This window comes from Microcebus murinus, chromosome 7, assembly GCF_040939455.1.
Source record: "Microcebus murinus isolate Inina chromosome 7, M.murinus_Inina_mat1.0, whole genome shotgun sequence".
Lineage (NCBI taxonomy): Eukaryota > Metazoa > Chordata > Mammalia > Primates > Cheirogaleidae > Microcebus > Microcebus murinus.
Window position 1 is genome coordinate 21,012,902 of NC_134110.1, and position 15,275 is coordinate 21,028,176.

The following is a 15,275-nucleotide window of genomic DNA, read 5'->3' on the forward strand; positions in this document are numbered from 1 at the left end:
GGACTACAAGCATGTGCCACCATGCCCAGCTAATTTTTCTATATAAGTTGGTCAATCAATTTCTTTCTATTTACAGTAGAGATGGGGTCTTGCTCTTGCTCAGGCTGGTTTCAAACTCCTGACCTCGAGCAATCCACCCACCTCGGCCTCCCAGAGTCTAGGATTACAGGCGTGAGCCACCACACCCAGGTGCAAATGATTATTAAATACAGAAGTTGATTCGTTTGTTTGTTTGTTGTTTCTAGGCTCATAATCACTAACTTTTGGTTTTTCCATGCTAGATTTGTATTTTTAACTAAAAGTTTTTTTTTTTTTTTTTTTTTTTTTGAGACAGAGTCTCGCTTTGTTGCCCAGGCTAGAGTGAGTGCCGTGGTGTCAGCCTAGCTCACAGCAACCTCAATCTCCTGGGCTCAAGCGATCCTCCTGCCTCAGCCTCCCGAGTAGCTGGGACTACAGGCATGCGCCACCATGCCCGGCTAATTTTTTTTTTATATATATATATCAGTTGGCCAATTAATTTCTTTCTATTTATAGTAGAGATGGGGTCTCGCTCTTGTTCAGGCTGGTTTTGAACTCCTGACCTTGAGCAATCCACCCGCCTCGGCCTCCCAAGAGCTAGGATTACAGGCGTGAGCCACCGCGCCCGGCCTAAAATTTATTTTTGAAGGTAAATATCTTACATAACATTTGGGCAAAAGGGAAGAAAAATTATTGTCTAAAGTTTGTATGGTTGTCCTACTTGTAATATTTTAGTGAGCATGTTCTCTTAATGATTTGTAATTTTTTTTTTCTTTTGAGGATGTATTTAGGTTCTAAAACCTTGAATAACTATTGTGAAAATTCAAGCTAAAAGAAGAGTAAGAGAACTAGAAATCTCAACATCTTTTATACAGGATGGTGGGGTGTCTTTTTATTATTATAATTCGTTTGCCTAAAAGAAAGGTGAGCTAATGTTTTTGAAAGCTTCATCAACTGGTGAACTTCATCTTGGTCTCCACTTTTTGTCTTTTACCCCATGAAAATGTCTTTTCAAAGCAGTGTTATCTGCCCATGGAGAATTTAAACAGGTGTCATCATCATTTTCTTCCAATCTCTTGAGTTCCTCTTGTCTCCTGTGATAATACAGCATCAGCTGCTTCTGCTCCTCGCTGCTAATTATAGGTTCTCGGGCTAGAGCTCCCTGTCCCCTTTGCTGAATCTTTAATCACGTTGAGTCCTGCCTGAGTTCCTGACAAATCTTATTTTCAAACTCCATCCGGATGGGATCATAGGATGGCAACCCCATGGGATAAACAATCATCACTGCCCATCGAAGCTGATCCAAGGCGTCTTTCACCATCTCCATAGTGATACAGACTCTGGCTTCCACTTGTTTCTTAGATATTATTGCTTTGGCTTCTTCTATAGTCTTCTTTAAAACTTGTTTCATTTTTTCATTTGGAGCTTGCCTATTCCTTCATCCAACGTCATCCTTTTTAAACACTAAACCCCAACTGGGCATACATTTTTCACCCCATTCATCCCTCAACTTCAATTCTTCAATCTGGTCATCAGTCAGTCCTTGCATGTTAGGAGGGAGAAATACGCCATGTCCTGGTAATTCTTCCATTTCTGAGCAGAGGTGCTGCACTTTGAGCCGCCAGTTGTAGTGGTGCACATGGGCCACCTGCACCCTGAGCTCCTCCAGCTCTGTGCTCTCGGGCGCCTGAAGCAGGAGCTGGCTCTCCTTGCCTAGAACCATGGTGGCCCAGCTGACCACCATGGGGGGGCGCTGGGGGGTGGGGAGGAGAGGTCAGCCTGAGGGGCGAACAAGGCAACGCTCTAACCATGACGGTGAGGCCGGACGATTTGTAATTTTTTAAACAATGACTACAGTGACTATTGCAGATACATTAAGAATACATGATTGCTTCCCTTTTCATACTACAGATACTCCTTGATTTATGATAGGGTCATGCCAGTTAAACTATCTTAAGTTGAAAATGCATTTAATATACCTAACTTACCAAACATCGGAGTTTAGCCTAGCTTACCTTTATGTGCTCAGAACATTTACATTAACCTACAGTTTGGTGAAATCAATCTAACACAAAACCCCTTTTATAACAAAGTGTTAGATATCTCATATAATTTATTAATACTGAAAGTGAAAAACAGAATGGTTGGATGAGTACTTGAAATACAGTTTCCACTGAATGTGTTTCACTTTCACACCATTGTAAAGTCAAAAAATTATAAGTTGAACCATCTTAAATTGCAAACTATCTGTACTGTGAAATTTCAATTTCTGGACAATCCAGAAGTAAGCTAGGGAAATTGGAAACCAGAGGCTTTGCAGCTCCTGCCAACTAAGCATAGAGGTTAGGAGTAGTCCTGGGATGACCCGCTGTCAGTCTGCCTCTGCCAAGCTGTGTTCCATCAGCATGTTTTGTCTTGTACCTCAGCACACAGGAAAAGCACTTTGACCAGAGTAGGGAGCTGGCTCTAGAGTGCTGTAGAAAGGTCACATGGCTGCCAGGGAGGACAAGGCTCCCCAGGTGCTAATCCTGGGCACACCTGTTTAGCCTGGACTGAGAGGGCGCAGGTTTCATGGCCCCTCCCACACCAACAAACACAATTGACCTCCACACCTCCAACTCTATCTTCATGTCCTCCACACACCTGTAATTGCATTTTGTACAGTAACAACTATCAATGGCAACGTATTAGGACCTATCATTTCAGATCACTAATATTAGTTCCTGCCAGTATTTATCAAGAATATAGTATATCCCTGGTACTTACTAGAAATATATTTCATAGTTTACATAATACGCATTGTAAAGTCATACATTGTATAGTATAAGTGCACAGAGAGGAAAGGAGAGGTTGGATGCAAATTCAGGAAGGCATAAAGTGCTGAGGTAATGACACTAAGCCCATCCTTCCTGTTCACAGACCACATTTCTCATCACTGCGCTGGTATATACACCATCATGATATTCTGAAACCCCTGATCATTTGTTGTGGAGAGCTTTTGGATTCTTTTAAATTTTGTTTCCTTAAAAGTTTCCATAGGCTGGGCGTGGTCGCTCACGCCTGTAATCCAGCTCTCTGGGAGACCAAGGCAGGCGGATTGCTCGAGGTCAGGAGTTCAAAACCAGCCAGAGCAAGAGCAAGACCCCATCTCTACTAAAAAAAATAGAAAGAAATTAATTTGCCAACTAAAAATATATAGAAAAAAATTAGCCGGGCATAGTGGTGCGTGCCTGTAGTCCCAGCTGCTTGGGAGGCTGAGACAGTAGGATCGCTTGATCCCAGGAGTTTGAGGTTGCTGTGAGCTAGGCTGACACCATGGCACTCTAGCCCCAACGGAGTGAGACTCTGTCTCAAAAAAAAAAAAATTCCATAGTATTTTATGTGGATGGGCCACAGTTACTTTTCATATACTATTATTTTGATATAATAATAATTTTAATATTTTAATAATTTTATTTGGGGTACAAGAAACAATGTTGAAATAATCATTCCTAGGCATATAGCTAAGACAAAGTTCAAATTTTGTAGTGAAGGTTCATACAGTAAAGGTGTTCATTTAAAATCTTGCTAGACACTACCAAATTGTTTTTGACTCTCTTTACCTCATAAGATGGCATGATTATCTTTGACTCATTTTTCTAGATAGAGCCAGAAATATCTTTATATTTGTAAAATATTGATCACTTCATTTATAAATTTGTTAGAATAATTTAACCATTATGTTTTTTTAGCTATTAATATATCGCTACTCATTGTTTTTCATAGCTTAGGCTTTCCCACATCTCTGCAACATCGTGTCAGTCCCCCACCTAAAACCAAAGTGGGACAAGCAAGCCAGAGGAGAAAGCAGAGGCTGATGAGAAGAAAGAATTGTTGAGGAAATAATTTAAGGCCTGTTTTGTGGATTGTTTTATTAGACTATTGCCTAGGTATTACATGGTTATATTAAGTATCAGAGTATAAAACACACTTACTATAGTTGCATATATATGCAACAAGCTTATTTTTCATATGCATGTCAAATAATAGTGTGAACAGACTAGGACACTTCTTCAAAGATCAAGAATGTCTTTACAGGCCGGGCGCGGTGGCTCACGCCTGTAATCCTAGCACTCTGGGAGGCCAAGGCGGGCAGATTGCTCGAGGTCAGGAGTTCGAAACCAGCCTGAGCAAGAGCGAGACCCCATCTCTACTAAAAATATAGAAAGAAATTAATTGGCCAACTAATATAAATATATAAAAATTAGCCGAGCATGGTGGCACATGCCTGTAGTCCCAGCTACTCGGGAGGCTGAGGCAGAAGGATTACTTGAGCCCAGGAGTTTGAGGTTGCTGTGAGCTAGGCTGACTCCACGGCACTCACTATAGCCGGGGCAACAAGCGAGACTCTGTCTCAAAAAAAAAAAAAAAAAAAAGAATGTCCTTACAGACCCAGCATCCATCTGGTTTCTGTTTCTGGCTGCTATGTGCATAGCCTTACTTATCTCTTTCTTCAATTCTATAGGTGACAAAAATTATCTGCTTAACTAATCATGAATCACTCTTCTGAACCTTCTCCTAATTCCATCTCTGCATGCCCTTGTAAAATAAACTTTTAGCAAGAGCTCAGGTAAGTTAGTTTAGCAAGGACCCTCCCACACCCGCAATATTTGATCAGGCCCCTCATCCTCCAGCATTCCCAGATAATGTCCCGTCACCCTGGACTGTCTTCAGCAGGGATCCTGTTAGATCAGGTTAGCCAAACCCCCAAGCCTCCTTCCTAATGTTACTTTTTAGTAATTTTCCACCCACTGACCTCCCAACCCTGTTCCTTGGCTGTAAATTCCCACTTGCCCATGCTGTATTATGAATTGAGCCCAATCTCTCTCCCCCACTGCAAAGCTCCATTGTTGTGATTCCTATACCTAACATGAGAGTTCTGAATAAAGACAATCTTGATGTGCTTTAACAAGTATCATTGACTATTCCTTTTTCTTTAACAGATGCTTTGAGGAAGATAATTTGGAGTCCCATCAGATCTCCATACCACTGGCAGTAACATGGAGCACTTCTCTAGGTAAGGATTGTCCCTGCTCCACTTTCATTTCTGCCAATAAAATTGTAGGTTCAGTGTATGCTTTACCATTTTCTTTGGAAAATACCCATCTGATGGCCCATCAAGGCCATGACACACATTAGCTATGCCATGACACAGTTCACAAGAACAATTTTGAACAGAGATGCATACCTGCAGTGAGCTCACTTAATATTATCATTAATTTTAGTTATTTCTCACATGCATTTATCTTTTCATCTTTCATAAGATCCTAATGATATATTCCTTGTTCACATGTTACATACAAACAAACTGAAACTAACTGTGGGCACATTACCCTCACTTGGGATGTTATCTCAAGTGGCAGGACTGAGACATGAAGTGATACCATCAAACTGGCTTTTAAACCTTAAGTGTCACTGTTCTCCCAAAACACCTGGTATGGTCACTGACCCTTCAAATGTCCTTTCTCTATCTTACCTTCTCCTTTGCTCCATGTATCATCATGCTGTCCTACAGTAAATGCATTCCTTAGACACACCCTTAGGTATTGGGTTGACTCTAACTTTGTCTCTAGCCATGAGCATCAGTTATGTATTATAATAGGTCTGTCTGGACTGACATTAAAACATACACAAAAATTAGCCAGGTGTGTTGGCATGTGCCTGTAGTCCCAGCTACTGAGGAGGCTGATGAAGGAGGATCACTTGAACCCAGGAGTTTGAGGTTACAGTGAGCTATGATTGTGCCACTGCACTCTAGCCTGGGTGGCAGAGCAAGACTCCCTCTCTAAAAAACAAAACAAAACAAACAAAATTTGGCCAAAAATGTCTTTTGGCAGTCTCTAAAATTGGAGAAGGACCCTATATGGTTCTCATCGTGAGGCCAGAATCCCCTAAAACAAATAAAAAGTGAGGGCTGGGCTTTTTCAGGAAGAAGATGTAAGATGTTAGTAGCAAAAAATGGTGTTGCTGCCTATGAACTGTAAGTGAGAAAACATGTACCTATTAAAAGTCCATGTTTCATAACATTGGGAGAAGGAGGTGCTAGGTGAATGGAAAGGGCCCACAGAACTCTGAGTGCATCCTTAGTTAAATTGCAAGAGGGAAAACACAACAATTGAAAATATAACTGAAGATCTGATGAGAGGCCTGGCCAGTACCTGGAAGGATGGAGGATGTATAGCTTAGCATCAAATCTCACTATGACATTAGGAAGCACAAAAGCATCTTTTTCAAGCTTATGTACAAAGTGTCTTTGACTGTGACACCTTCTCTGAGAGACTATAAACATCAAGAGATGAATATTTACACGACTATGCACAAGTACCTGGAAAAACAGTAGATACTGAATATGTATTAGAATAGAGTACTTATAATCCTTCTCTTTTTATCACAATTTTATCCCCCTTGTCTACAATAGAGCCTGGAAGATTTTTGGAATCAAATGCATATCTTTAGAATGATTAAATCATGGAATGATTTTTTTTTTTATGCAGATGGAGCTGAGGTGTTGGCTCCATTGGTCAATTCAAGCATGTAAGAAAAAAATAAATGATAATATTAATTGAGCTCACTTCAGGTATGCATCCTTGTTCAAAGTTTTTCTCATGAACTGTTTCATGGCATAGCTAATGTGTACTTTGGCTTTAATGGAACATCAAATGGGTATCTTCTGAAGAAAATGGTAAAGCCGTACACTGAACCTACAATTTTATTGGCAGAAATGAAAGTGGCTTTGTGTTTATCTTGATCACCATGTTTGTGGCAAAGAATATGCTATTGGTATTTAAAGTGTGACTTGGCCGGGCGCGGTGGCTCACACCTGTAATCCTAGCTCTCTGGGAGGCTGAGGCGGGCGGATTGCTCGAGCTCGGGAGTTCGAAACCAGCCTGAGCAAGAGCGAGACCCCGTCTCTACTATAAAAATAGAAAGAAACTAATTGGTCAACTAATATATATAGAAAAAATTATCTGGGCATTGTGGCACATGCCTGTAGTCCCAGCTACTTGGGAGGCTGAGACAGAAGGATCGCTTGAGCCCAGGAGTTTGAGGTTGCTGTGAGCTAGGCTGACACCACGGCACTCACTCTAGCCTAGGCAACAAAGCAAGACTCTGTCTCAAAAAAAAAAAAAAAAAAGTGTGACTAAAATAAGGATCACTTTTTTAATGAAAGACTGAAATGACAATTATAGGATTATAATTATTTTCCTACTTTTATGTAATGTACTTAGTGGATTGGGAAAAGTAGATTATCACTAGACATAAGAATGTGTTCCCATTCACCTGAACCTAGTCAAAATGGGCATAATATGTTAATTGTTTCCTGGTATTGAAATTTAACACTTTCCAGTGCTTGGAATTTTGAGGAACAGATAATTCTTGCACTTGTTGTTTCATTCTGTTGTACCCTTCAGTGGCTGTGTTCTATTTCATTGGGTTATATATACAGGATCACAGTCACTAGAACCGCACTAGAGTATCCCAAATTTCAAGCAGAAGTTCCTTAGAATTTCCCATGTTTTAAAAATTTTCTTCCCAATGATTTTTCGATTCATTCCTTTTACTGAAATATTTCTGTATGCTAGGTTTTAGGCTTTTGATTGGTAGTATCGAGGTGAGAGAACAATTCCAATAAAATCACCAAAGGAAGACACACAAAAACCTGTCAATTGTAATACAAAGAGGAATGTCGAAGTTAGAATTTTCACTGTTTCCCTTTGAGTGCAAGTAGATGGGAGTTAGCACATACAATCAAATCAAAGAATTCTGTCCCTTAAGATGTACTTTAATGAAAAGCAAATAACCAGTTGCATCATAATATAAAGTTAACATCCTTAGCTTATATTTATTGAAATGATCCTTTCCAAATTATAGGTATAGCTACTATATACATATAAAACTAATTAGTTAAGATTCCCATAAGTGTCTTCACAGTCTGCATTCATTTCTTCAGTTTCCAATTTAGACTTAACAGCCATCAATGTCCATGATGTTCCAGGTAATATCATCCTCTGTGCCACTATTGGAGGTTATGATGTAGCATTTCATTACAAAATAAAAACCCAAAACACAAAACTCTCCACTGTTGTCCCTGAGACTTCTCTTAAAGACTTTGATACCAGTTCTGCAAAGGTCTGTGCTGGTGATCACATCAGAAAATATCAACAGGTTTTCAGACCAAATTTATGTGTGTACATGCCATGACAATGTGCTATCTGAGATGCCATTAATTATAAGTTGTATTTTGTTTCTCAGACGGTAAAATGAAAGAAAATGTACATAACCAATATTAATGAAACTCAAAATGAGTTTTGAAAAGATTAATGAAATGATCACTAATTACTGAGCTGATTCTTGAGGAATGCATAGAGTTAATATGGATCCAGCAGAGTGAAACATCCCACCTGGAAGGAAAGTAATCTATAATAGAGAAGTGCTTTGTGAAGAAGCAGGCTCAGCAGAGAGAGGATTCTCTTATACAGCTGATTACCTGAGGGAGCTTCTTCAGATAAAAGTCCTGTTCTTGGGTATAGCTATGGGCACCTGTAGTCCCAGTTACTAGGCAGGTTGAGCAGGGAGGATTGCTTGAGCCTAGGAGTTCAAGGCCAGCAGCCTGGGCAACATAGTGAGACCCAGTCTCTAAATAATAATAATAATAAATCCTTTACAGATTTGCATAAATTGAGAGATAACAGGAAGATAACAAGACAAGAGGTGAGGGATTAGAAAGACTGAAATAGCCTTATTTGGTTTTAAAGTTCAATAAAAGGTGAGCCTGGTTCATATCTGAGTTATGGCACCAAAAAAAAAAAAAGGTGAGCCTTTTCTATTGCTCTGTGTTCACTACATGTGTAAGCTCACAGATGAACAACATAGACAAAGTTTTTATATTCTCTGAGATTTGAGTCCAGTGGGGATTTGGAGAAATTTAACTGAAAACTAAACTGTAGGCAGAAGAGCTGTCCTTAGGAACTGAACGGACAGGCATCAGACCTGAAATGGGATGGACAAGGAAGGCCTCCAGGAGGAGGAACCTTGAGGAGATTCTGGAGAGTGTGAAGCAGTGATTCCATAAAACAGAGGAGGGGAAAGAGAAGACAGAAAAGTGTGTCCATGGCACAGGCCAGGGCATGAGAAGGGGGCAGTGGATTTAACGGACTGCTGGGCACAGTAATAATGTGAGGATGGCAGGAGCAGGAAGGGCAGACCATGGTGGGAATGGGCTGGTGAGAGAGGGCAGGTCAGGAAGTAAGCAGGGGCCACTCACAGAGGAATGCATGTGGTGTGGAGGGACTTTGAGTGTTTGAATTTTTTTTTCCCTTGAAATGGTACCCTCAGCCTATGAGCTCTGTCTATTAGGAAGACAGTCAATGAGGATGACCCCTACCACTGGGGAGGTCCCTGGGCATTACCAGGTGGGGTTGGGGCTGGGGAGAAGCAAGGATGGAGAAGGGCAGAGAGGAGCCCAGGCTCATGGACAGGTTGAATTGGGGACTTGGATGCTCCTGTTTGCCTGTCTTCCTCCAACATTCGGACCCCTGTCCCACAAGCCCCCGAGTGCAGGTTCCTTGCACCTCGGTCACTTTTCAGGTGTAGGTAAGATCCACAGATTAGAAAATCCAGAGCTACCTGCTCACCTACACCGGGCTCCCACCCTGGGAGGCTAAGAGCTGCCTAACAGGAAGCACTGAGGAGGAAGGTTTGCAGCTGCGCAGAGCAGGGACTGGAGGCCAGGGCCAGGGTGATGAGCTGGTGCTGGCGCGCAGAGAGAGGCCTTGCTTACCTTTCTGAACATTTCACAATAGGGGTCACATTCAAGGGGTGCCTGTTGACTCAGAAGCTCTTTGATTTTCCCACACAAACCTGGTTTTCTTGAGTGTCTCCCAACATTCCTACTGCATTCCTTCATAAGCTGTTTGATATGATGATGTAGCAATATGTAGCCAAATCCATAATAATATTTGTAGATTATTAATCCTTAATATATCACCACCAAATAGTTTTTACCTCAGCTTGATGTGTCTTTGCTCCTTCTCAACTTGGTAGTTTTCCTTTCTCACTCCTTCCTGTCTTCCTGCTTTCCTTTTTGTCGTATTACCTCTGACAAAGATTCTCTCCTTGACCAAATTCTAACCAAGCTCCACATCAAGGTTAGTCTATGAAGACTGGAACAAATAGTACCATAATTTCTTAGGGCTGAAGACCAGATCTCTAAAATGATTTTAGCTCCCCATAAAGTGCCTTTCTGAGAAAACTCAAGGCTCAAAAACAAATATACGCATAAATAAATAAGTAAACGTTACTGTTTGTTCCAGCCAATACCTGAGGATAGGACCTCTGCCTCCCATTCTGTGGGAGGATAGAATTCCAACGTCAATTATTTCTAGGGAACAGACACAGCTACCCTAACCATATTTATACTGACCAACCCTTTGTAATTTTTCACTCCCATGACTAGTGAACCCCTGCTAAACCTCCCACCTCCTCCTCATTCTTCCTCTAAAATGCCCACTTACCTCTACAAATCGGAGTTTGTTTCACACCGTACTCTTTTCCCTATTACAGCAGTTATTACTAATTAAGATCTGTCCTTAACACTTTAACTAGTGTCCTGCTCTGTTTATATTCCCCATCTCTTATTACATTTCCACAAGTATATCTTAGATTGTTACTGTTTCATGTATTAATTTTGGATTTTTGTAACTTCTATAAACTGGCTTCAGAGAAATAATAAAAATTATATTTTTCTTAAAAAAAACTGGCTTTGGGATTCAAAAAACTAGTCTTTAAATTTCTGTTGTTTTATATTTACATTTTTTATTAATTATTTCTAATATATTTATGAGATTTCAGTTTTTGTGGTATTAACCTATTATTATTTTGTCTTTTAGGACAATGAAGTGTCTGTAAACCTTAGAAACTACTCCCTAATCATTTGAGCCTATATAAAATGGATATTTTCAAACATACATATAATTTTTCATACTTAGCTACTTTCTTATCATTTCCTATTTTATGGGAATGTATGTAATATCCTTCTCTCCAGTTAGGCTGTTATAACACCTTTCATTGTACAATCTTCTATTTGTTGTTTGAAAAAGGAATTTAAGGAAGTAAAATGAAAATATGGGCCGGGCGCGGTGGCTCACGCCTGTAATCCTAGCTCTCTGGGAGGCCGAGGCGGGTGGATTGCTCGAGGTCGGGAGTTTGAAACCAGCCTGAGCAAGAGCGAGACCCCGTCTCTACTATAAATAGAAAGAAACTAATTGGCCAACTAATATATATAGAAAAAATTAGCCGGGCATGGTGGCTCATGCCTGTAGTCCCAGCTACTTGGGAGGCTGAGACAGAAGGATCGCTTGAGCCCAGGAGTTTGAGGTTGCTGTGAGCTAGGCTGACGCCACGGCACTCACTCTAGCCTAGGCAACAAAGTGAGACTCTGTCTCAAAAAAAAAAATATGAATACATATGAACAAATCTCAGTGCTATTACATTTATAAATAAATCTATATAAAAGATATATATGTATACACACTAATATGTATAAGAGTAAAGTTGAAATCATGACATTTTCCTCAAAAATTTTTAGCCAACATCTGTAGAACAATAAGTATATTCTCTTGTAATCACAATACCTTAACTACACCTAATAAAATGAGGTATGAATTTTTTTAAGATTATTTTGTTCCCTTTCCACTTTCAGATTTCTCCAACTTTTGAGTTTTCAATCAGGGGCAAATGAGGATTGTACATTGCAATTGACCCTTCTGTCTCTGATGCCCTTGTGAATCTTAAGCATTCCTCCCAATACCATTTTAAAATTTTAGTACACTGTCAGTGAATTTTATTCAATGGTATACCTCCTCTTTTCCTTTCTCTGTTTTCTGGACCCCTAGGGACAATTCTACCATGTGGAAACCTGGAAAACTTCTGTATTAATTTGTAAATTTGTAAGAAAGTAGAGAAAGTAAGAGGCAGCCATAAAGTAATCCCAACAATGTAAAAATATTAAATAATTAAATAATTATTAATTATTATTAATTAATTATTAAAAATTAAATAATTGCATTATTAGTGAACATACTTAATGTCACTGAGTTGTAAACTTAAAATAGTTAAAATGATAACTATCAATTTATATATATATTTACTATTTAGTTTGGTGCAAAAGTAATTGCGGTTTTAGCATTGCTGAAATTTGTGTTTGATATTAGAATACATTCTTTTCTTTTTTCTCTTTTTTTCTTTCTTTTTTTTTTTTTTTGAGACAGAGTCTCAGTCTGTTGCCCAGGCTAAAGTGAGTGCTGTGGCGTCAGCCTAGCTCACAGCAACCTCAAACTCCTGGGCTCAAGCAATCCTGCTGCCCTCAGCCTCCTGAGTAGCTGGGACTACAGGCATGCACCACCATGCCTGGCTAATTTTTTCTATGTATATTAGTTGGCCAATTAATTTCTTTCTATTTTAAGTAGAGACGGGGTCTTACTCTTGCTCAGGCTGGCTTTGAACTCCTGACCTTGAGCGATCCGCCCACCTCGGCTTCCCAGAGTGCTAGGATTACAGGCGTGAGCTACCATGCCTGGCCTATATTTATTTTAGACTATGGAAATGATGTTAGGCAAAAAACAAATCAAACAATTTTCTTATTCGAGTTTAAACTGGGTCGTAAAGCAGCGGAGACAACTCATAATGTCAGCAATGCATTTGGCCCAGGAACTGCTAATGAACGTATAGTGCAGTGATGGTTCAAGAAGTTTTTCAAAGGAGATAAAAGCCTAGAAGATGAGGAGTATAATGGCCAGCAATCAGAAGTTGACAGCGAACAATCAAGAGCAATCATTGAAGCCGATCCTCTTATAACTACATGAAAAGTTGCGGAAAAACTCAATGTCAACCATTCTATGGTTGTCCAGCATTTGAAGCAAATTGGAAAGGTGAAAAAGCTCAATAAGTGGGTGCCTCGTGAGCTGACTGAAATTTTAAAAAATCATCGTTTTGAAGTGTCATCCTCTCTTCCTGTATGAAAAAACAACAAACCATTTCTTGATCAGACTGTGACGTGCAACCAAAAGTGGATTTTATACAACAACCATCGTCAAACTGCTCAGTGGTTAGACCAAGAAGAAGCTCCAAAGCACTTCCCAAAGCCAAACTTACACCCCAGAAAGGTCATGGTCACTGTTTGGTGGTCTGCTGCTGGTCTGATCCACTACAGCTTTCTAAATTCCAGTGAAACCATTACATCTGAGAAGTATGCTCAGCAAATCCATGAGATGCACCAAAAACTGCAACACCTGCAGCCTGCATGAGCCATCAGAAAGGGCCAAATTCTTCTCCACAACGACACCCAACTTCGCCTTGCACAACCAATGCTTCAAAAGCGGAATAAATTGGGCTACAAAGTTTTGCCTCATCCACCATATTCACCTGATCTCTTGCCAACTGGCTACCACTTCTTCAAGCATCTGGACAACTTTTTGCAGGAAAAACACTTTCATAACCAGTAGTATGCAGAAAGTGCTTTCCAGGAGTTTGTCAAATCCAGAAATAGGAGTTTTGCACTACAGGAATAAACAAACATTTCTCTTTGGCAAAAATGTGTTGATTGTAATGTTTCCTTTTTTAAAAATTCCCGATATTATGGGGGTACAAATATTTTGGTTACATGTAATGCATTTGCCTCTCTCAAACCAGGGCTACAAGTGCACCCTTTTCCATACAGTGTGCTCTGCTTCCAATAGTTGTGTATTTACCCCCCCACCACCATCTCCACCTGAACAGCACGGAGTGAGTATTACTATCATGTGAGCACCTTAGTGTTGATCAGTTATTACCTTTTTGATGGTGAGTACATGTAGTGCATGTTTTTCCATCCTTGTTATACCTCACTTTGAAGGATGGGCTCAATCTCTATCCAGGATAATATAAGAGGTGCTAGATCACCATTTTTTTTTTTTGTAGTTGAGTAGTATTCCATGGTATACATGTACCACATTTTATTAATCCACTCATGCATTGATGGGCACTTGGGTTGTTTCCACATCTTTGCAATTGTGAATTGTACTGCTATAAACATTTGAGTGCAAATGTCTTCATTATAGAATGTCTTTTTGTCCTTTGGGTTAGTAGCCTAGTAGTGGGATTCCTGGATCTAATGGTATTTCTATTCTTAGCTCTTTAAGGTATCTCTAAATTACTTTCCACAGGGGGTATTTGCAGTCCCACCAGCAGTGTAAGAGTGTTCCAGTGTCTCCACATCCACATCAGTATTTGTTGTTGGGGACTTTATATAATAAAGTCCATTCTCAATGGAATTAGGTGAAATCTCATTGTGGTTTTGATTTGCATTTCCCTAATGATTAAAGATATTGAGTACTTTTTTATATGTTTGCTGGCCATTATCTGTCTTCCTTTGAGAAATTTCTGTTTATGTCCTTTGCCCATTTATTGATGGGGTTGTTTGATTTTTTTCTTTTTGATCTTCTTAAGTTCTAATAAGATAACTCATGTTATCAGCCCTTTATTGGATGTGTAGAAAGCAAATATTTTTTCCCATTATGCAGGTTCTCTATTTGCTCTAATGATAGTTTCCTTGGCTGTGTAGAAGTTTCTTAATTTGATCAGGTCCCATTGATTTATTTTGGTTGCTTCTGTGATTGCTTTGGGGGTCGTCTTCATAAATCCTTTACCTAGGCCGATGCCTAAAAGAGTCTTCCTGACATTTTCTTCCAGAATTCTTAAGGTTTCATGCCTTAGGTTTAAGTCTGTTGTCCCCTGTAAGTTGATTTTTATGAGAGGTGAGAGGTGAGGATCCACTTTCAGTCTTCTGCATGTGGTTATCCAGTTATGCCAGCACCATTTATTGAATGGAAATTCTTTTTTCCTACTGGGAGTGGTGGCTCACACCTGTAATCCCAGCACTCTGGGAGGTCGAGGCAGGTGGATCTCTCAAGGTCAGGAGTTTGAAACCAGCCTGAGCAAGAGTGAGACCCTGTCTCTACTAAAATTAGAAAGAAATTAATTGGCCAACTAAAAATACATACAAAAAAATTAACCGGGCATGGTGGCACATGCCTGTAATCCCAGCTACTTGGGAGGCTGAGGCAGAAGGATTGCTTGAGCCCAGGAGTTTGAGGTTGCTGTGAGCTAGGCTGATGCCATGGCACTCTGGCCTGGGCAATAGAGTAAGATTCTGTCTCAAAAAACAAAACAAAACAAAACAA

At 39.9% G+C, this 15,275-nt stretch overlaps 1 protein-coding gene and 1 pseudogene across 1 annotated transcript in view; one reads left to right on the forward strand and one right to left on the reverse strand.

Annotated features, from left to right (window-relative positions):
* SNURF (SNRPN upstream open reading frame) overlaps positions 1 to 15,275 on the forward strand; it is a 141,391-nt gene that overhangs the window by 59,775 nt on the left and 66,341 nt on the right. Inside the window, exon 2 of the mRNA XM_076004831.1 lies at positions 5,001 to 5,074. Coding sequence (XP_075860946.1) covers positions 5,058 to 5,074 — 17 coding nt within the window. The 5' untranslated portion in view covers positions 5,001 to 5,057. The remainder of the gene's footprint in view (positions 1 to 5,000; positions 5,075 to 15,275) is intronic.
* Positions 983 to 1,641, reverse strand: LOC105868778 (cilia- and flagella-associated protein 298-like; annotated as a pseudogene).